A 23,903-nucleotide genomic window follows, 5' to 3' on the forward strand; every position below is an offset into this window, starting at 1 on the left:
TTTCGTTTTTGCCTTAAGTAACAATCTGTCTTATGTAACCAAACATAACATATCATACTAATTTGAGTGGTCCGGATTTACATTTACTATGTTACGTCTAAGCTATGAGACCAGGCTGCCCAGCCTATGGCTCTCGCTGGATATGGACCTTCTCATCCAAGCATATTATATTATTAGGACGGATTAAGTCAGATGTGAAGCATTAGATCATATCCAAAGTATTATTTAAGCGTATACTCGGTAGGATTAGATGAGGGGGAAAGTATTGGAAATCAAAATGTGAAAAATCAATATATATCTTTGCCGCTATGATGTATTGGCCTTGGAAGATTGTTAAATACTTGTTTGGTACAATTAATCATTTTAGATAGGCCTAGATAACATGGCAGTTCATTGTGAAGCTGCAAAGTGCAAAAGATAGGCCTAATTCACAAATACTTGATTACATTGCTTGACCCTTGTACTTACTTGTCTGTAGAGTAATACGCATTGAACTTGTACTTGCCATTCCAATAGCCTACAGACAGACCTAGTCATTAGCCTATAGGCCTAGTCAAAGACAATGAAAACCCAGTTTGGATGAGTTGATTTCATGTCCGTCTTTAGTACTAACTCAGAATGAGAGCTTTTCTGCACCTTTGTGCTTCAGTCTAAATGGTACCTTGGACCTCTGTGATCAACACCACTGACCTGGCTTTGCTGTGTTGTGTAATGCTATAGACGGGTTAGCTGACATGTCACGAAAACAATGTGCACGCTTCAACGGGGCAGAAGTCAGTGTGTTGTTGTGATTCTGGATGGCCAGATAGGTAACGACAATGACAAGAAGCTGCCATGTGGGGACTTGTAGATTGCTCGTTTCAGCTAGTTTTATCTTGTTCTTTGTACCATGTCTTGTTTTGAGGTGTTTTGACTGATGTCACGTCTATGCTAATATGGCTCAAATTTGCTAGCTAGCTAACCAACAACTGTAACAAAGTGCTCATTGTGCAAATGTATTTATGTTTTCAATAAACATTTGGAGCCTATATATAGTTTACATGCTTAGCGTACCCTGTCTGTTTTGCCCCATAGTTGCGTACGAGTAGGATTTGTTTCTAAACAACCAACTCTGTCTATGCTACCTACCTCACTCCCTCCCTACCTCCCATCATACTGCACACTGCCCTATCCCATCTGGACAAGATGAATACCTATGTAAGAATGCTGTTCATTGACTATAGCTCAGCATTCAACACCATCGTACCCTCCAAGCTCATCATTAAGCTCGAGGCCCTGGGTCTGAACCCCGCCCTGTGCAACTGGGTCCTGGACTTCCTGACGGGCCGCCCCCAGGTGGTGAAGATAGGAAACAACATCTCCACTTCGCTGATCCTCAACACTGGGGCCCCACAAGGGTGCGCGCTCAGCCCCCTCCTGTACTCCCTGTTCACCCACGCCTCCAACTCAATCATCAAGTTTGCAGACGACACAACAGTCGTAGGCTTGATTACCAACAATGACGAGACCGCTTACAGGGAGGAGGTGAGGGCTCTGGGAGTGTGGTGCCAGGAAAATAACCTCTCACTCAACATTAACAAAACAAAGGAGATGATTATGGACTTCAGGAAACAGCAGTGGAGAAGGTGGAAAGCTTCAAGTTCCTTGGCGTACACATCACCGACAAACTGAAATGGTCCACCCACGCAGACAGTGTGGTGAAGAAGGCGCAACAGAGCCTCTTCAACCTCAGGAGGCTGAAGAAATTCGTCTTAGCACATAAAACCCTCACAAACTTTTACAGATGCACAATTGAGAGCATCCTGTCGGGCTGTATCACCGCCTGGTACGGCAACTGCACCGTCCACAACCGCAGGGTGGTGCGGTCTGCCGAACGCATTACCGGGGGGAAACTACCCGCCCTCCAAGACACATACAGCACCCGATGTCACAGGAAGGCCAAAAAGATCATCAAGGACATCAACCACCCGAGCCACTGCCTGTTCACCCCGCTATCATCCAGAAGGCGAGTTCAGTACAGGTGCGTCAAAGTTGGGACTGAGAGAATGAAAAACAGCTTCTATCTCAAGGCCATCAGACTGTTAAATAGTCATCACTAGCACATTAGAGGCTGCTGCTGCCTATTGAAATCACTGGCCACTTTTAAGAAATGGAACACTAGTCACTTTAATAATGTTTACATATCTTGCACTACTCATCTCATATGTATATACTGCATTCTATAATATTCTACTGTATCTTAGTCCATGACGCTCTGTCATTGCTTGTCCATATATATGTATATTCTTAAATCCCATTCCTTACTAGTTTTGTGTGTATTGGGTATTTTACATTTACATTTTAGTCATTTATCAGACGCTCTTATCCAGAACGACTTACAGTTAGTGAGTGCATACATTTTTTTCATACTTTCTTTCCTTGTCTGCCAATCTTAATAACAAGAACTTTAGATTAATCAGATTGTTCCGTTTTTTGGACTACTACATTATTACACAACCCCTAAAAGGGGAATTACATTTTAAAAAATGTTGTTTGTCAGATGTTTTCATACCTCAAAAGTAGTCTTATGGGAAAAGTTAACCCAAATTACAAAATTCCATTGGTACATTGGTTTCCTTACCCTGTAAGCAGACGACAGACAAGGTAAGACAGCAATCCATGCCTTGGTCCTGTTTAGCATTTATAGCACAAAACCTATATGTTGTGAAATTGTTAGATATTACTTGTTAGATATTACTGCACTGTCGGAGCTAGAAGCACAAGCATTTTGCTACACCCGCTATAACATCTGCTAAACACGTGTATGTGACAAATAATTTGATTTGATTTGACCTACCAAACGCTCAGGGTTGGCCTCGTACACAGAGTGTACAAAACATTATGAACACCTTCTTAATATTGAGTTGCATTGCCTTTTGCCCTCAGAACAGCCTCAATTTGTCGGGGCATAGACTCTACAAGGTGTTGAAAGCGTTCCACAGAAATGCTGGCCCATGTTGACTCCAATGTTTCCCACAGTTGTCTCAAGTTGGCTGGATATCCTTTGGGTGGTGGACCATTCTTGACACACACGGGAAACTGTTGAGCGTGAATAACCCAACAGCGTTGCAGTTGCACATACACAATCCATGGCTCAATTGTCTCAAGGCTTAAAAAATATTATTTAACCCATCTCCTCCCCTTCATCTACACTGATTGAAGTGGTTTTAACATGTTACATCAATAAGGGATCATAGCTTTCACCTGGTCAGTCTGTCATGGAAAGCTGTTCCTAATGTTTTGTACACTGTGTATATTTTCTCTCAACCCAGGCAGACAGATGTCTGTTCATAAAGAACTCAAGGTAAAGGGTCTTTACAGACCCACAACAAACACAGCAGAGAGACATAGGGTGTGTCAAAAATAACACCCTGTTCCCTATATAGTGCACTACTTTTGTAGCCTTGCAAAGCCACCTGATCCCGCGAGCTTACATGAATGTTGCTGATATCTGTGGAGCAACATTCATGTAAACTCGTGGGATCAGGCAGCTTTGCGAGGCTACTACCTTTGACCAAAGTGCTTTTAATAGGGAATAGGGTGCCATTTGGAACATATCCATAGAAAGTTGTTGTTGTGTATGGTAATTTACGAGAGATGGGCTGGGGGCCTAATGCATGGTCGTCACTAGTTACCACAGCCACAAAGTAATAATTATGGCTAAACCCTTCCTATTTCTTCAATGTCTTCTTAAAATCACATTTTAAACCTAACCTTATGCCTAACCCTAATCTTGAATTAAGACCGAAATGCAAATATTTGTTTTCATTAATATTTTACACTATTGCCAATTTTGAATTTTGGGCTGTGGAGCTATTGAAAACCCTAATGCATGGCATATTGATCCTTATCGCCTTCCTGTCCAGATGACACCCTAGACCTCCCTGGACACTAAAAGCTCTCTACCAGCCCAGACCAGACCAGAGCTGCTCTCTACCAGCCCAGACCAGACCAGAGCTGCTCTCTACCAGCCCAGACCAGACCAGAGCTGCTCTCTATCTGCTGTTGTCAGGAGAATATTAAGATGTTACAAGCTACCCTGAATTGTGCATTGTATTATTTTTATGCATTGTAATACATTGTATTATTCTAATAATGAATCTCGTTCATCCATTCATCCACGTCACTAATTAGATGTCGAGGCATTTGGCTACCTTAAATGACAAGTTAACTTGTTTTGAACCAAATCATTTTTTTAAATACTCAAGCAATACTTTTTCCTTGTGCGAGCATGCGCGTGCTTTCTCGTTCCAATTGTGGTGATACAAGAAAGTAGAAACCGCGCATGCTCGGACATGGAAATGAATCGCTTGAGTCCAACAAAAGTGACTATAACGTTGCAGATAACGTTTGGAATGACACAATTTAATGTGTACAACATCTAAAGACCTGCATCACTATACTGAGAGCTTTGCCGTTTCTAAAACGACATATGTTGGTGTTTTTGGAGCCTTTGTTCATGTTTATCTGTGGTCCCCATACTGCAGAACGAGCGATGAGGAAGTCTAATGCTGGTGGGGGTAATCTTTTTCAAAATCAAGTGAAATGACACAAAAAAAGTGTCTGGACACGTCTATAACATTGAGATTTGTTTTTTTTAAAAAGCTTGTCCTTTTTAGAGAGTTATCGTTGTGCTGTTGCAGAAACCGTGTGCATATGTCTATTGATGCTGGATGTTGAACCATGCATGAATGCATCCTCCCTACCCTTGTGTCACCATTACGATGCATAAGATCTTGATAATGCACTACTCTGCAATATTGAAGCGATATAACATTTGAAAGCATTATACTTCCAGCTCTGCTTTTATGTATTCTTTTTTACAAGTGAAAGAGATTTGGTATCATGATGAAAAACATGATCTAGCTCTCTGGCCTGTGTAATTGCTGTCCATTAAATGTGATGATGAGCGTTGTTGAGTACTCTGATCTAGGGCTGCGTCCCAAATGGCACCCTATTCCCTATATAGTGCACTACTTTTGACCAGACCCCTATGGGCCCTGGTCAAAAGTAGTGCACTCAATTGGGAATAGGGTGCTATTTTGGATGCATCCCTCTTCATTGGTATGCCCACTGTGCTGCTAGTACTGCTGCTGCCATTACAGGACCAAATGGCCTGAGAATACTGAGCCAACTCATAGTGGAGCCCCAAAGACATGCTAACTGCAGATGATCCCATTACTAGTCGTCCACCTGTCATACACACACACAGAGCCCCCTCCACAGTCCCACAGCTCTGTCAATGATGTGCCCCCTCCCCACCAGACCCAGGCACTGATGATATTTCAGCCAGGGCTGCTTCACCCATTCCAGCTGTTTCCATTATCTTAGTGCTATTGATTTTTCCGCCACTGGGTAGGCCTATACATAGCAGGCCCTTCTCTCTCTGGATCATTTTCAAGGGCATTTATAAATACAAAATGCGATCGCTGTGTGCCTGTCTTTCCAGGCAGATTGAGTTTAGGCCTGTCTTTGTCTGTCTGCTTGCTCCTACAGGGGTTCACATACAGTACTAATTGACTGTATGAGCCTGTACACCCAACCGCCGCTTACAGCCTGCTGTCAGTTAAATCAATAACACCCAGCTAAACCCCTGGAAGTAAAGTAGGATTTCTTCCCTCTGAGGAAGGATGTTTGTGAACGGTGTGTGGACTGTAAGGCTATCCACACTATCCACACTGTTAGTTAGGACTCCACACTAAGCTGTCAGACAGGACACCCTCCGCTGCAACGTTTTCCACCATCTGGAGGGCCGAGAGGACTGTGCCAACTGTGGAGAACAGGGTCCAGATCCAGCAACAACACACGAGAACAAAGGGGTGTGGCTGACTGACTGCAGGCCCTGCAGGCTGGACCCCCTGTTTTAGTCCGGTGGTCCGTTATTGTGGTTGTGCCTGGCAGGGGGTGGAGGAGGGTAGGAGGGCAGGAAGCATCTGGGAGGAGAGGGGGTTAGGAGGGGGCTCTGGAGAGTCCCCTCGCTGGGTTTGGCGGGTGGCCGGACGGATTGGGCGGTGTTAAAACCAGTGTTTAGCCTCCTCTGTGTCCTTCAGACGGGTAGCACTGGCCATGGCCCTGTTTCCTGAGAGGCCCAGACGGAGCCAACTCCCCTCCCTCACACCTTCCTGTTTCTCTCACACATACACAGCACACCACAGGGAGGCAGTCTGGGGCCCATGCTCTATCGCTCTTGTTCTCTCTTTCTCTCTCTCTCTATCAATTCAATTCAATTTAAGGGCTTTATTGGCATGGGAAACGTATGTTAACATTGCCAAAGCAAGTGAAGTAGATACTAAACAAATGTGAAATAAACAATGAAAAACTAACAGTAAACATTACACTCAGTAGTTGCAAAAGAATAAAGACATTTCAAATGTTATATTATGTACAGTTGAAGTCGGAAGTTTACATACACTTAGGTTGGAGTCTTAAAACTAGTTTTTCAATCACTCATTTCTTGTTAACTATAGTTTTGGCATGACACAAGTAATTTTTCCAACAATTGTTTACAGACAGATTATTTCACTTATAATTCACTGTATCACAATTCCAGTGGGTCAGAAATGTACATACACTAAGTTGACTGTGCCTTTAAACAGCTTGGAAAATTACAGAAAATGATGTCATGGATTTAGAAGCTTCTGATAGGCTAATTGACATAATTTGAGTCAATTGGAGGTGTACCTTTTGGATGTATTTCAAGGCCTACCTTCAAACTCAGTGCCTCTTTCATCCTTGGGCGCAATTTCCAAACGCCTGAAGGTACCACGTTCATCTGTACAAACAATAGTATGTAAGTATAAACACCATGGGACCACGCAGCCATCATACCGCTCAGGAAGGAGACGCGTTCTGTCTCCTAGAGATGAACGTACTTTGGTGCGAAAAGTGCAAACCAATCCCAGAACAACAGCAAAGGACCTTGTGAAGATGCTGGAGGAAACGGGTACAAATGTATCTATATCCACAGTAAAACGAGTCCTATATTGACATAACCTGAAAGGCCGCTCAGCAAGGAAGAAGCCACTGCTCCAAAACTTCCATAAAAAAGCCAGACTATGGTTTGCAACTGCGCATGGGGACAAAGATCGTACTTTTTGGAGAAATGTCCTCTGGTCTGATGAAACAAAAATAGAACTGTTTGGCCATAATGACCATCGTTATGTTTGGTGGAAAAAGGGGGTCGCTTGCAATCCCAAGAACACCATCCCAACCGTGAAGCATGAGGGTGGCAGCATCATACTGTGGGGGTGCTTTGCTGCAGGACGAAATGGTGCACTTCACAAAATAGATGACATCATGAGGAAGGAAAATTATGTGGATATATTGAAGCAACATCTCAAGACATCAGTCAGGAAGTTAAAGCTTGGTCGCAAATGGGTCTTCCAAATGGACAATGACCCCAAGCATACTTCCAAAGTTGTGGCAAAATGGCTTAAGGACAACAAAGTCAAGGTATTGGAGTGGCAATCACAAAGCCCTGACCTCAATCCTATAAAACATTTGTGGGCAGAACTGAAAAAGCGTGTGCGAGCAAGGAGGCCTACAAACCTGACTTAGTTACACCAGCTCTGTCAGGAGGAATGGGCCAAAATTCACCCAACTTATTGTGGGAAGCTTGTGGAAGGCTACCCAAAACGTTTGACCCAAGTTAAACAATTTAAAGGCAATGCTACCAAAAACTAATTGAGTGTATGTAAACTTCTGACCCACTGGGAATTTGATGAAATAATTAAAAGCTGAAATAAATCATTCTCTCTACTATTATTCTGACATTTCACATTCTTAAAATAAAGTGGTGATCCTAACTGACCTAAACCAGGGAATTTTTTACTAGGATTAAATGTCAGGAATTGTGAAAAACTGAGTATAAATGTATTTGGCTAAGGTGTATCTAAACTTCCGACTTCAACTGTATATATACAGTGTTGTAACAATGTGCAAATAGTTAAAGTACACATTTTGTGGGCAGTGTGCACATAGCCTGTCTTCTCTTGAGAGCCAGGTCTGCCTACGGCAGCCTTTCTCAATAGCAAGGCTATGCTCACTGAGTCTGTACATAGTCAAAGCTTTGCATAGGTTTGGGTCAGTCACAGTGGTCAGGTATTCTGCCACTGTGTACTCTCTGTTTAGGGCAAAATATCATTCTAGTTTGCGCAGTTTTTTTGTTAATTCTTTCCAGTGTCTCAAGTAATTATCTTTTAGTTTTCTCTTGATTTGGTTGGGTCTAATTGTGTTGTTGTCCTGGGGCTCTATGGGGTCTGTTTGTGTTAGAGAACCAGCTTGCTTAAGGGACTCTTCTCCAAGTTCATCTCTCTGTAGGTGATGGCTTTGTTATTGAAGGTTTGGGAATCGCTTCCTTTTAAGTGGTTATAGAATTTAACGGCTCTTTTCTGGATTTTGATAATTAGCGTTTATCGGCCTAATTCTGCTCTGCATGCATTATTTGGTGTTTTTCGTTGTACACAGAGGATATTTTCTCAGAATTCTGCATGCAGAGTCTCAATTTGGTGTTTGTCCCATTTCGTGAATTTTTGTTTGGTGAGCGGACCCCAGACCAGACAACCATAAAGGGCAATGGGTTCTATAACTGATTGAAGTATTTTTAGCCAGATCCTAATTGGTATGTTGAATTTTATGTTCCTTTTGATGGCATAGAAGGCCCTTCTTGCCTTGTCTCTCAAATCGTTCACAGCTTTGTGGTAGTTACCTGTGGCGTTTATGTTTAGGCCGAGGTATGTATTGTTTTTTGTGTGCTCTAGGGCAACGGTGTCTAGATGGAATTTGTATTTGTGGTCCAGGCAACTGAACCTTTTTTGGAACACCATTATTTTTGTCTTACTGAGATGTACTGTCAGGGCCCAGGTCTGACAGAATATGTGCAGAAGATCTAGGTGCTGCTGTAGGCCCTCATTGGTTGGTGACAGAAGCACAAGATCATCAGCAAACAGTAGACATTTGGCTTTAGATTCTAGTAGGGTGAGGCCGGGGGCTGCAGACCGTTAGTGCCCTTGCCAATTCGTTTATATATATGTGTGTGTGTATATATGTATATGTGTATATATATATATATGTGTGTGTGTATGTATATGTATATGTATATGTGTATGTATGTGTGTGTGTATGTTGAAGAGGGTGGGGCTTAAACTGCATCATTGTCTCACCCCACGGCCCTGTGGAAAGAAATGTGTGTTTTTTGCCAATTTTAACCGCACACTTGTACATGGATTTTATAATGTCGTGTGTTTTTCCCCCAACCCCACTTTCCATCAATTTGTATAGCTGACCCTCGTGCCAAATTGAGTCTAAAGCTTTTTTGAAACCAACAAAGCATGAGAAGACTTTGCATCTGTTTTGGTTTGTTTGTTTGTTAATTAGGGTGTGCATGGTGAATACGTGGTCTGTAATTTGGTAAAAAGCCAATTTGACATTTGCTCAGTACATTGTTTTCACTGAGGAAATGAACTAGTCTGCTGTTAATGATAATGCAGGATTTTCCCAAGGTTGCTATTGACGCATATCCCACGGAAGTTAATGGGGTGAAATTTGTCTCCACTTTTGTGGATTGGGGTGATCAGTCCTTGGTTCCAAATATTGTCTGTGTCATCCTCTCAATTCAATTCAATGGGCTTCATTGGCATGGGAAACACACGTTTACATTGCCAAAGCAAGTGAAATAGATAATAGACAAAAGTGAACAGTAAACATAACACTCACAAAAGTTCCAAAGGAATAGAGACATTTCAAATGTCATATTATGGCTATATACAGTGTTGTAAAGATGTGCAAATAGTTAAAGTACAAAAGGGAAAATAACAAAACATAAATATGGGTTGTATTTACAATGGTGTTTGTTCTTCACGGGTTGGCCTTTTCTTGTGGCAACAGGTCACACATCTTGCTGCTGTCTCTCATCCTCTCCGTCCCATCCTCTCTCTCTCTCTCTCTCTCTCTCTCTCTCTCTCTCTCTCTCTCTCTCTCTCTCTCTCTCCCTCTCTCTCTTGCTCTCTCTCTCTCTCTCTCTCTCTCTCTCTCTCTCTCTCTCTCTCTCTCTCTCTCTCTCTCTCTCTCTCTCTCTCTCTCTCTCTCTTCCCCAGTGCTGTTTGAGTATGGGACACACGCCAGGAGGGAGGAGGTTTGCGATAGGTCTCTGCCACGCCACATCATGAATATTCATGTTAGAGACAGACACATCAAACCTCCCTGGCAGGGAACTGGGCCCATCCCTCTGAGACGGAGCACACCCTCACCCCCACACTGATGAATTAACCAGGAGAGTTTCATATGTAACCATTCCTGAAGAGGGCTGATACATGAACACTTTGCTTTACAGTTTTGACCTCTTGTAATTTTCTCACTCTGACTAGCAGATGAGGGTAAATGAAATGAGTGATTATGCAATGCCTTTAAACCTGTACACAGACACACACACAACCTGGTAATCCATTGTGTTCCCAGTGTAGAGTAATTCCAGCTGGGTGGTTTAGAAGGTCCATGGCTGGATGATTAAACATGGATGGTCCTTACACTATTAGTCACTGTTGTCACGCCTTGGACAGAGACAGCGTTACCCGTAGACTGTCGCCGTGTCTGTCTGTTAGTCAGTCCTGGCTGCCACCTGACTGACTCCAGGCTCTACCTTGGGTAAAAGTCAAAGCACTTAGCTGGCGGGGCCAGAATCAGCACCAGGCTGCCACTCAACATTTTGGCTCTCACAATACTGCCAGTGCCCGCTCCAGAGTGATGCCAAGCATTCCTCCTCTGACTCTGTTCTGTTACAACACAGGACGGGGGTGATTTAGCTCCCTGGAATCTCTTTAGGACCAGGAATATTTTAGTGTTACTATTTCCTTTTTTGGGGCCAGATTGACTGTCCGATGTGTGACACACGTGCTAGGCTAGACGCTGCCCAAGCAAGGAGCAGCCTCTAGAGATGAGAGTTCAATGTGATATTATGATGACCAGGCTGTGATATGAAATGTGACACTACTTTGATTGTCATGCTTAAGCTGCTGGCTCTGATTTGTGCATTGGCGTAAAAGCAAAGATGCACAGAGAGTAACTACCCACCCCTTTGATTCAGTCATCATTATGTAGGGGGTGAGGGAGAGAGATGAATGAGAGATGTGAGGGTCTTCTCCTGACAGCCTTTCCAACTCTCCTGTCTTCTCCCTGTGTGGCACAGCCCCTGCTCTCTCTCTCGCTCCATTTCTCTCACTACCTATTCCTCTCCCTCACCCAGCCCTGCCCGCCTCGCCTGTCTTCGCACTTGTCACCTCCAATTCCAAGTTCAATTCATTACACCTCTCTCTCACCCACAATCTCTTCTCTGCCAAATCCCTGTGTGTTCACTTCAGACGGAGGGGGGAGGAGGAAAGGGGTTCTTAAAAGAGAACACTACCCCCTTCTCCCTCCCTCTCTCGCCCTCTCTCTCTTACTCCCTCTACTGTATCTTAATCTAGACTTCAGTTCACACTACAGCTCTGTTGCGTTAGAGTGCAGCAGGTGTTTTGGGAGCGAGGGAAGAGGTCAGAGAGTGTGTTAGGGAGCAGAGGTCGGGATGTTCTCAGGGCAAGCTGGTTCACAGAAAGTTTAACGTGTGAGACATCAGTGTGGGTGGGTGTGTGGGTGTGTTTCTCGGAGTGTGTGTGAGTTTCTCAGAGTGCGTGTGTGTGTGTGTGCGCACGCATTTTCACTGTACCTCTCTAACACCATTAAGCCAACCCCTGGAGGTGACCTCCATTGACCAAAGCTGTCTGCAGCCGCAGGGCTAATTTCAGACTGTGTGTGTGCGCGCGTTTCTCGGAGTGTGTGTGCTAGGCACTGCTCACATCTGGATTGTGACCACTTATTTAGCTTTTTGCTCCATTTCGCTGTGATGCCGTGAGTGGAAGAGGCCAGTCTCTAAATAAAGATGGAATGAATTGCCTGACATCAAAGGAGAACTACACCGTGTGCATTGTACTCTGTTTTCTCAACTTATGTTGGCTTTATAACAGTTGTGTAACATGTTGAAATACTGAAGATTGTTCTCTTTCTCAGTATGTTTGTGTGGTTTGGAATTGAGATTATGACATGAACTAGGCCCCTGTAGCTCAGTTGGTAGAGCATGGCGCTTGCAACGCCAGGGTTGTGGGTTCGTTTCCCACGGGGGGCCAGTATGAAAATGTATGCACTCACTAACTGTAAGTCGCTCTGGATAAGAGCGTCTGCTAAATGACTCAAATGTAAAATTTAACTAATTGCATTAACAATGACATTGTTTGCCAAGTGGTTGGCACATGCTGTACTCCGGTTTTTGGGTTCATGAGTACTGCCATGCCATTGAAGTTCAAGGCATGTCCCTTTCTAACTTTATGATGGCATTATTACTCAGACAAACTGTTTAGATGTTCTAATTCAGAGAGAATGACAACTTATATAGGCTATTTATTTAAATGTCTCCTCTGGCCATCCATTTCTACAACCATCTCTTTGTTTTAGTGTGTACTTATTTCTGTCATTCAGTATAACTCAGTAGTTATTGGTCCATAATAAGCTGCTAATTAGCATCATCAAGATTTAGCTAAATGACACCTCCGCCACCCAAATAGAATGCATAATGACTCTTGTGTTACAGGGCCCAGTGTTTGAGATTCAGCTCAGCGTTTAGTCTCCACCTCCCGTCCTCTGCTGTATTGCAACTCTACCTCCAGTGCATCTGTCTATTGTGCCATTTAAAGTTAAATCCCAAATTGTTTGCATAGTCAATTTACACACAGCTCTGACACACACACTTACCCCACCAGACATGCCACCAGGGGTCTTTTCACAGTCCCCAAATCCAGAACAAATTCAAGAAAGCATACAGTATTATATAGAGCCATTATTGCATGGAACTCCTTTCCATCTCATATTGCTCAAATAAACAGCAAACCTGGTTTCAAAAAACAGATAAAGCAACACCTCACGGAACAACGCCTCTCCCCTATTTGACCTAGATAGTTTGTGTGTATGTATTGATATGTAGGCTATTTGTGCCTTTAAAAAAAATGTATGTAGTTCTGTCCTTGAGCTGTTGTCTATTATTGTTCTGTATTATGTCATGTTTCATGTTTTGTGTGGACCCCAGTAAGAGTAGCTGCTGCTTTTGCAACAGCTAATGGGGATCCTAATCAATACCAGATACCAAAGTTAGCCTGGGCCTAATGGGGAGGTGGCAGCCAGGAGTAACGCTCATTTTATTTCTGTTAACATAATTGCTTTGGCTGTTTGGGTCTCAGGAAGGGAAGGGATGGAAAGCTGACAGGCTAGTGGAGTAATCGACTGTATATCAATAACCTGCTCTTTCTCTCTGAGTGCTTCTGCCTGCCCTGCACCGCTCCACCCTGCTGCCTGGCCATAAAACTGGCAAGCCTGTTATCTACAACAACACTCATCCTGTGTGTGTCTGTCCGACGGCTGCTCTCTCCTCACTGACTAGCAGAACACCTCTAGAGATCCACAGCTAGACATTCACTCTAATCTAACCCACCTGATTTGAGTTGGGGGATTTAAGCTAAACAGGCACAACTGAATGATAGCTATGGCTGAGACTAAGTGCCTTTGGGACAGTTTGTTGGTATCCCATACTTCAGTGTTTCCCCTAGATTATTTTAGCAGGGGTGGCAAAGGTCTTGGAAGGAGGGTGGGGGATGTCACTGGGCATTCTGCGATCTTATGCTTAAACATTATAACAAATTCAATGGTGGCCCCTGGGCATGTGCCATGTGTTCCCGGTCGCTAATCCAGCCATTCCAAAAGTACTCCTAAATTCATTGTTTTATTTGATTGGTTTCATCGTTTTAACTTTTATTTTGGTGATTTTCAAAGATTATATTATTTAAATATAGGTCAGTTATCTTTTCTACAAACTTTCTCTCTGGTTTAGTCATGTAAGTGTACACTTTTTTTAGTGCGCCGCTGCGAAATGAATACAGGGTAAACACTGGTTACCTCTTGTCTTGATACATAGAAAATGGAAATGGAGATCAGATCAGTTGTAACCAGAGTGCATTTGGAACTGTTCTAAGACTTTACATCTAAAATAATCCATCTCATCTCTCCTGTTCAACTGATCAAGGGCATCCTCCCTGCGGCAGCTCAAAGTCAGCCCAGGGTTAACGTGCCCGCCCTGCCATCATGTGGGAGGAGGGACAGTCCAATCCTCCGGGTGACACATTTTTGTCTGGGAGTGTAATTGATGCTGGGGGGGAGGGGGCCGGAGTGAATAATTTAGACAGATGATGATGGCTCCGGTGACTAAAGTCCTCTGGAGTGTTATCATCATCAGAAGTCCTACCTTCTTAACCCCGAGCACAGCCCACCTCTAACCTCCAGGCCAACGTGTCTCTCTCAGTGGACTGCTTTGCTCTGTGATAAAAGGAAGACATCCTCTCCCTTTGGCTTATCTCTCTCAGCTATGTCTTTCATTTTGGGATGGGAGGATTTTCCCCCTCCTATCATACAGGATATTATGTTTTGCCCCGAATGAAAGCTGGGAAAGAAATGGCTTGGATCTATGCATGTTGAATATGCAATACACCCAGTCTCTATAAATAGGTTAACGCTAGCCCTCCCTTGCTGTGGTGAGCTGAGCAATGAGGCAGTTGGCTCATAGTTGGGAAGCTCCACTATGTTTTAATGATGGAGCCCCTGCTGGGATCCTGTAGCGGTGCCTTAACGGTACTCCCTCTGATGGAACGGCCTATTCTGGACCATTAGCCTGTCTGTGTGAACCAGGGTCATTACTAGCATCACACCCAAATGGCTGCTCACCGTTTTATACCATAGATGCGTCCCAAATAGCACCCTATTCCCTTTATAGTGCCTAATAAGGACCTGGTCAAAAAGTAGTGCACTATAAAGGGACTATGGTGCCATTTGGGATGCAGGCCAGGTCTCACAGGAACAAGGCGACTGCAGGTTCAATCCCGCTACAGTTAATTACTGTAGCCAGTCTACAGAGATTAAATGAGTTTAGTAAAATAGTCATATTTTCAAGAAAAGGTTATAACACGAGTGAATAAATTACAAATTCTCTGTTGTGACTCTTCAGACTATGTTTGGATGTTTAGAGATGAGCGTTAAAGGATCAGTCCTTGCTCGACTCGCATCCCTTTGTTGATGTGATGAATTCATACAGCAGAAGGAAGCATACATTCATTTTTAATCACCCCACACTGTCATCATTAATTCATGAGCAGAATGGGAAGAGACCCCCCTCCCCAGCGGGCGGTATGTGGGAGGGGATTGGAGAGCGATTAAGTTGCTGTTGGTGTGAAATGTAAATTAGCTCCACGAGACTGCAGCAATTAGCGAGGTCTTCACATTCATTGGCCCGTTTGTCCCCCTGGCACCCTCATTAGCCAATCCCGTCCTCCCACTGCCTCTCATATGTCATCAGACTACATCCACAGGATAGAAGACTCTGACTGCCATGCCCTGTGTCGTCAACACCCGCTCTGGTGTCACCACTAATGTTTCTGATTGTAGATAATTGCACTAATTGCTATTGTCGTGGTTTGATGGTGTGAGTTTTAACCTGAGTGGTTGGAGCATAGAGATCCTATATGTTCCATATGTACTTTCATGGGTTGGAGGCCATGGAGGATGGATACATACATTAGTTTTGCCCTCTGGAAATCGGATAGATTTGTTAAATGGATGCAGGGCGGAGATTCGTCATTGTCTGAAACCTGACCCCATCATAAAGGAATCAATATTGACCCACCTGGCTGTGGAATAAACAGAATGGACCGCCCCTTCTAGCGCTGATAGAAACACTGAGAAAGAGTCCGTTCTAACCGGCCCCCGTTTGGCTTGCAACACTTTTCATAGTAGGCTGCTCTGACAGCCCCATCTTCACCCCTTCACCCCACTAGCCTGTCTCTCTACATAGGACTGGGAGAGCCCAGCCCATCCAGGAGACAGACGTATTTGTCGTCTGAGTCTGTCTGGTCAATAGCCATTTGTCTAGCCTTATGGGCAGTGGATGATTTCTGCAGCTCCAACTAGGTGTTATTGAGTAGAGAGTCATTCTCATGATTGCAACTGGCTCTCCTCTCTCCTACTACACGCTATGTTTTCTCTCAAGTGTGTGGGGCGGCAGGTAGCTTAGTGGGTAAGAGCGTTGTGCCAGTAACCGAAAGGTCGCTGGTTCTAATCCCCGAGCCGACTAGGTGAAAAATCTGTCGATGTGCCCTTAAGCAAGGCACTTAACCCTAAATGCTCCTGTAAGTCGCTCTGGATAAGAGCGTCTGCTAAATGACTAAAATGTAAATGTAAATGTGTGTTGGAGAGGTTTGCTGGTTCAGGGTTGGAGGATGGGCTCTCCCCAGCAGGGCTACCACAATTATCATATAACTGACAATTATGGACAATAACAGTTAACAAAAAATGTTTTGCAGCATAACCGTCTAAATACATTCATTTTAGGTGAAGGGGAGATTTAACTTTATATTTAAGTAGATATACTTTACCCAATATCTGTTTTTCATTTTTATATGAATAGGGTAAAGTTGGGAATCATTTTAAGAGCAGAACGGCATGGATGGGAGGAGAAGCTTATTTTCCAAACGTTCCAAGTGGTCAAAACCATTAGTTTATAAGACAGGGGTGTCACCAAAGCTGTGTTGTATTCATTAGGTATACCGCAGCGAATGTTCAAATATGCATTACGCTCAAATTGTTTTCTTTTTGATAAAAATGACAGTTATGACAGTAATCGCGGCCATTTCCATGACAATTCATCTTTACCCAAAATTCAGTAATCGTCACTGCCCCACTCCTCAGCTCTGTGGGGGGATGGGTTGTAGGGGTAGTGTGGTAGCCCAGCCCCCACCCGTACATGCCGTAGACTTAACTTGTTTAATATTGCATGGTGGCACGGTGATGGCTCCAGCGCCAGCGTTGGGTGAGTGGCTTGTTGACTGGACGGCACCGCCAAGCTTGCAGAGGTCATGGAGGATTTGTGCTGCAGGTTCACCCGCTGTCGACGCAACCGGAACAGCTCCCTCACCCGCTGCAGACTGGTAAGACCTGGGCACGCTGGACTGGAATTGGTAGAATACCTGATCAATGGGGATATAGAAGCTGAACTGGTCACATTGGCTGTGTGTGGTTTGGTTGTTAGTTGGCATTGGTGGCTGCTCTTTGTCTGTTTTGGATTGGTTGGCCTTTGTGGACTAGTGTGTTTCTTGAGTCTCATAGATGGGATTGTTTGCTTGGTTGATTGATGAAACACTGGGCTGTTGTGGCATTATTCAGGTTGACTGGCAGTTTAGTCTGTGTTCCAGTCTTTGTGAGGTGATCAGTATTGATGTGTTGTGTAGTAGCTTTATGGCTTTGATGATTGTTTATTTTTATAACATCTTGGAGAACAAATCACAAAAGTGATACATTTTTCTTTCAATTACAGCTTATCATCTTTATTGATCCTCTTCTCATTTCGCCAGGGGACAAATTGGTTCACTATCTTTGTTATGAAAGGAATAACCGACTAAATGTTTTGATGACAAATTGATTTCTGCTCTGTTTTTTAATTAAGAACGTTCTTACGTTTAGCTTCTAAGCAAAGTCGGCAAGTTTGAACAAGATCAAACCGCTTAGTGGCTCTGAGTGTTTGTTACCGCTGTGTGTGCGTTTGTTGGTGAGAAAAAGCATTCAGGCACTAAGTCATTCAGTGAGCTGCTGCCTGTCATATTGATAGGGCTGTATCATAGCGGCTGATCAGTGCCTGTTGAGCTATGACAGACGGTATGACCGACAGTGTGAAAGACAGACAGTGGGCCTGGGTAGGTAATGTAAGAAAGAGGAGTCTGGGAGGCCAGGCAGTGTGTACATGCCAAATGGCTCCCTATTTAGTGCACTACATTTGACCAGAGCATCCTATTTCCTATATAATGCACGACCTTTGACCAGGGCCCTGGTAGTGCACTATATAGGGAATAGGATGCCATTTGAGACACAATTACTGTCACAACTCCGTCTGTCTCAGTCTCCCAAAGGTCACCCGACAACCATAAAACATCCTTTTCTTCAAACCATGAAGAAATATGACCTTTCACAGAGGGGCAGTACCACACTCCCCATTATTTATAATCCTCTCAAGTTTTGTGTACCGTGTGTGTGTGTGTGTGTTTGTGTGTGTGTTTGTGTGCGCTTGTTCATCTGTGTGTGTCCTGTGGTATTAACAGCTGTCCTCTCTTCCTGTCTGTGTGTCTGAGCAGCTTCCTGGAGACCTCAACAAGATGCACCTTACAGACCACCCCCACAGCCAGGGGATGCAAGTGCCGCCCAGCCAATCAGGATGCAGCATTGCCAGTGATTCGGGGAGCAGTAGCTTATCAGACATCTACCAGGTCTATACACACTTATGTATTTCACCATTCACAAACTGAGCTGACGTTGTAGGCAGGGTTCAAAATTAACACCCGCCAAATGCGGGTAGATTTTGTCATTGGTGGGTAAGAATGCATATTGGGAACTGTAGAAGTTGGTCGAATTGACAAGAAAGGCTACTGAAGTGTGACTTTGTCTTCGTGTTTCTTGGCCAGTTGCATCGTTTTGTTCACATGCTAGGTTGTTTTTCGGTTTTTAAATAACAAATTGACTGACATCAGTTCAATTATTAGAATTCAATTTCGTTAGTTTTTTTTCTGTGAGCTCAATGCGCTGCAGTTTCTCTAGAGATAAATCAGATCATGCCGAAACTGTGGGGGAGTTGTAGTTTCCAACAGGCCAATGTTCTACATAGTTTAGCACTCAAAACACAATAATTAACTACAATGACCATAATCCATTGCGTCCCACTTGTCCGGTCTGTGTTTCTTTTATGCCTGCTACGTAAGAGACAGAAGAATGCGCAATCAAGAGGGGATACATACGGAGCAGTAGCTTCAAGGGATTGGTATTCAGTAGTCATAAAAGTATGCCTTATTTACTTTGAAGAACTACTAAAATAGTGATTTTGTCAGACAGCATAGGCAGCAGCTCTATAGAGATGAGATGATGACTTGGAATGGAATAATAAAGTCATCAAATAAAACAAATATACACAACAACTGAAATATTTTATTAAAGTAAAGTAATGTGAATAAATGATGGTTAATAAGTGATAAGCAGTAATGGGCAGTCACTAACACCATGGGACTTTTATTAATTGTTTTATTCTGTGTTACAGCATTCAACCGACATAATGCATAGTGAATTTAATGTTTTAAAAAATTACGAACCGAAAACGAACTGACCTCAAAAAGCACTAATCGCTCAGCACTACAATGTTAGTTTGAGTTTCCTGCAACTTTCAGCTGCTTTGCAGTCTGAGATTTTTTTCATCACAAGCTAGTGCCCAAGTTACCACGGTAAACTGTAGCTCAGTTGGTAGAGCATGGCGTTTGCAACGCCAGGGTTGTGGGTTCGATTCCCACGGGGGGCCAGTATGAAAATGTATGCACTCACTAACTGTAAGTCGCTCTGGATAAGAGCATCTGCTAAATGACTAAAATGTAATGTAAATGTAATGTAAAATGTAATGTAAATGTAATGGCCCATCACTTAAAGGGACAGTTTACTTTCTTTGTCTCGCCTAATGATTGTGCTTGATTGAGCATGGATCACTTCCCAAAATGTTTAATCACTACATTTTAGTCATTGTTCTCCGAGATTTAATTATGTGCTTCTACATTTCTACTTAGGAGCATATCATGTACTCCTTGTGGCAGGGCAGGCACTTTGTTCACTCTGGATGTTCAGTTGTAGAACTGTTTATCTGTTTTAATTATTGGATCTTCATTATTTATTTTAACATACATTGGTCACAAAAATGAAGTGTAATGAAGCAATATACTTCTTACTAGTAATACATTTCTTGTTTTTAAAACATTAGAAAGCATGCTCACTGTTATTTTTTGTAATTATGGAGAGAGAAAAATTGGCTGGTGGAACAAAAAGAAAATGTCCCACCGTGGTTGTAGGCCTAAAACATCACATTTCAAAAGCTTTGAAGTTCCATTATTTTTAAGTAATGCCCCTAGCCTTAATACTGTTGAAGTCAGTCAATGCTTTCTTGGTGAATGTACTGGATCTGCGTGTAAAGCAGAAAGGGAAAAAAGGTGTTGACTTTGCCATCTCAGAGGCTTCCCCAGCTTGACTAACCCAGCTCTCGCCAAGCTCTCTCCCTAGCCCTCTTGTTGCCACTCCTCATCCCTCTCCCCACCCTTTCCCTGCTGCCCCCTGCCTCTCCAGCTCAATGGCAGCGATGGTGGAAAGAACACGACCTCTCCTCCCATCCCTTCCGCCCAGGTTTGTTAATTATAGTGTGTGTTGGCTGGGCTTCCTGTGGTTCTGAGGGTCCCTCTCTCCCTCCTGCAGCGCTGTGTGCTAAAGGGCAGGGCAGGGCACACAGGACCCCAGCCCCACACCTACTGCATCATCATCTCTAGCCCCACACCTACTGCATCATCATCTCTAGCCCCACACCTACTGCATCATAATCTCTAGCCCCACACCTACTGCATCATCATCTCTAGCCCCACACCTACTGCATCATCATCTCTAGCCCCACACCTACTGCATCATCATCATCTCTAGCCCCACACCTACTGCATCATCATCTCTAGCCCCACACCTACTGCATCATCATCTCTAGCCCCACACCTACTGCCTCATCATCTCTAGCCCCACACCTACTGCCTCATCATCTCTAGCCCCACACCTACTGCATCATCATCTCTAGCCCCACCCCTAACGCATCATCATCTCTAGCCCCACACCTACTGCCTCATCATCTCTAGCCCCACACCTACTGCATCATCATCTCTAGCCCCACACCTACTGCATCATCATCTCTAGCCCCACACCTACTGCATCATCATCTCTAGCCCCACACCTACTGCCTCATCATCTCTAGCCCCACACCTACTGCCTCATCATCTCTAGCCCCACACCTACTGCATCATCATCTCTAGCCCCACCCCTAACGCATCATCATCTCTAGCCCCACACCTACTGCCTCATCATCTCTAGCCCCACACCTACTGCCTCATCATCTCTAGCCCCACACCTACTGCATCATCATCTCTAGCCCCACACCTACTGCATCATCATCTCTAGCCCCACACCTACTGCATCATCATCTCTAGCCCCACACCTACTGCCTCATCATCTCTAGCCCCACACCTACTGCATCATCATCTCTAGCCCCACACCTACCGCATCATCATCTCTAGCCCCACCCCTACCGCATCATCATCTCTAGCCCCACCCCTAACGCATCATCATCTCTAACCCCACCCACCCTTACCCTTTTAACTCCAGTTCACCCTCAACATTACATATACCTTTAACCCAGCCGCACCTTTACCCCACCTCTCCTCTCTCCTCTCTCTCCTCTTTCTCCTCTCTCTCCTCTCTCTCCTCTCTCTCCTATCTCTCCTCTCTCTCTGGGTGATGTGATGGCTCTGGCGCAGTCTCCTGCACCCCTGTGCAGCAAGCAGGAACTGATGTCCCTGTCAGTTTAGAGCTGCCCCGGTAACTGTTCTGAGACCTGCATGGGCCCAAACCCTCCCTCCCTCTCGCTTTCTCTCTGTGTCTCTGTCTCTCTCGCTCTCTGTTTCTCTCTTTCTGTTTCTCTCTCTTGCTCTCTTTCTCTCACTCTGTTTCTGTCTCTCTCTGTGTCTCTCTCTCTCCCCCTCCCTCTCGCTCGCTCCCTCCTCCTCCACATGCTGAAAGAACCAAGCTGCTCTCAGTCTGACACCCAGACAAAAGCACAAGGGATCCAGAGATGAGGAGGGAGACGAAGACACTGATCCTCTCAGACAGTCTTTCTTTAGCCTAGTTCTTGTCTGCCTCTACTTGGCCATTGTAAACTCTTGTAAGGCAGTTGTAAGATCTCAAAAACTGTGTGCTAACGTTATTGTACTTCTCAAGAAGCACTGTCTATCTTCAGTCAAACTGGGGATATATGAATAGTTTTTAATAGGGCTACTTTGGTTGTTAGTAGGTCATAGGAGGGCTTGACCCAGATAAAGGCTTGAGTCGTGCACACCCCTTCAAGCTAATGAGCAGTCATTCAGTCAACAATGTAATTCATATATTTCATATATGCTATTGCTAAAATAATCATTTGGTTGTGTTTATGAAGGTCTTAGGTAACATTATAATACATGTTTAAATGCATTTTCATTAGTTTATGTTACTGTAGGCTATATGAAAAAACACAAAAATGAAAACATCAATAGCCTAAACATCATTATAAGCGCCAAGTGTGCTTGATAAATTGTGAAAGTCAGAACAAACGCAATAATGGCATTATAATGAATATAAGTGTCGTTATGACAGCAGTCCAAAATAGTCAATTATTGTCAGCTCGTGCTACCATGGTGTGCATTTTCACGCAATGGCATTTACATTTAGCAGTTATGCCTTGTCCTAACAGTCGACACAAATGTTTGCCACTTTCAATTGCTTGACACATTTCCCACAAACACGTCGCTTGCAAGTGACATAAGTGTCTTGGGTTTTTAGTGCATCTGGCCACCTGTCTCCTTCCCGGGAGCTGTGTGCAACGGCTCACGTGGAATCTTTGCTGCTGCCTTGGCCCTCATATGTACCTCATATGCCCGTGTGCCAGACTCATGATGAAGTCTCTCTTGGGCATGGTGTTGTTCATGCACTGCTTGAACAACACGTGTGGGTTGATAACAGCCAAGTCAAGCATGTTGTAGAAGACAGCAACAGGCCAGCGGCGGGCGGGTGCCTCCTTTTACAGAGTACAGCCGTGGTCCTCTGTAGCTCAATTGGTAGAGCATGGCGCTTGTAACGCCAGGGTAGGTGGTTCGATCCCCGGGACCACCCATACGTAAAAATGTATCCACACATGACTGATATTAAAAGCGTCTGCTAAATGGCTTATTATTATTATTATTATTATTATTATCTTAAACATCCACACCAACCTATGGAACAGAATAGGGTAGAAAACAGGAGGTTTATTTTCCCATGAGAAAAACAACACTTGTTATACAGAAGAGCATAATGCATTGCATAAATTTATTATATATATATATATATATATATATATATATATATACACACACACACAGTGGGGAGAACAAGTATTTGATACACTGCCGATTTTGCAGGTTTTCCTACTTACAAAGCATGTAGAGGTCTGTAATTTTTATCATAGGTACACTTCAACTGTGAGAGACGGAATCTAAAACAAAAATCCAGAAAATCACATTGTATGATTTTTTAATAATTAAATTGCATTTTATTGCATGACATAAGTATTTGATCACCTACCAACCAGTAAGAATTCCGGCTCTCACAGACCTGTTAGTTTTTCTTTAAGAAGCCCTCCTGTTCTCCACTCATTACCTGTATTAACTGCACCTGTTTGAACTCGTTACCTGTATAAAAGACACCTGTCCACACACTCAATCAAACAGACTCCAACCTCTCCACAATGGCCAAGACCAGAGAGCTGACCAGAGAGCTGTGTAAGGACATCAGGAATACAATTGTAGACCTGCACAAGGCTGGGATGGGCTACAGGACAATAGGCAAGCAGCTTGGTGAGAAGGCAACAACTGTTGGCGCAATTATTAGAAAATGGAAGAAGTTCAAGATGACGGTCAATCACCCCCGGTCTGGGGCTCCATGCAAGATCTCACCTCGTGGGGCATCAATGATCATGAGGAAGGTGAGGGATCAGCCCAGAACTACACAGCAGGACCTGGTCAATGACCTGAAGAGAGCTGGGACCACAGTCTCAAAGAAAACCATTAGTAACACACTACGCCATCATGGATTAAAATCCTGCAGCGCACGCAAGGTCCCCCTGC

At 43.9% G+C, this 23,903-nt stretch overlaps 1 protein-coding gene across 4 annotated transcripts in view; it reads left to right on the forward strand.

Annotated features, from left to right (window-relative positions):
- Positions 1–23,903, forward strand: part of LOC121574010 (rap guanine nucleotide exchange factor 6) — a 159,030-nt gene that overhangs the window by 84,224 nt on the left and 50,903 nt on the right. For all 4 annotated transcript variants that reach the window (XM_041886512.2, XM_041886513.2, XM_045222660.1 and 1 more), the window contains exon 7: positions 18,285–18,416. In XM_041886512.2, coding sequence (XP_041742446.2) covers positions 18,285–18,416 — 132 coding nt within the window. The remainder of the gene's footprint in view (positions 1–18,284; positions 18,417–23,903) is intronic.

This window comes from Coregonus clupeaformis, chromosome 9 (assembly GCF_020615455.1).
Source record: "Coregonus clupeaformis isolate EN_2021a chromosome 9, ASM2061545v1, whole genome shotgun sequence".
In the NCBI taxonomy this organism is placed as follows: Eukaryota; Metazoa; Chordata; class Actinopteri; order Salmoniformes; family Salmonidae; genus Coregonus; species Coregonus clupeaformis.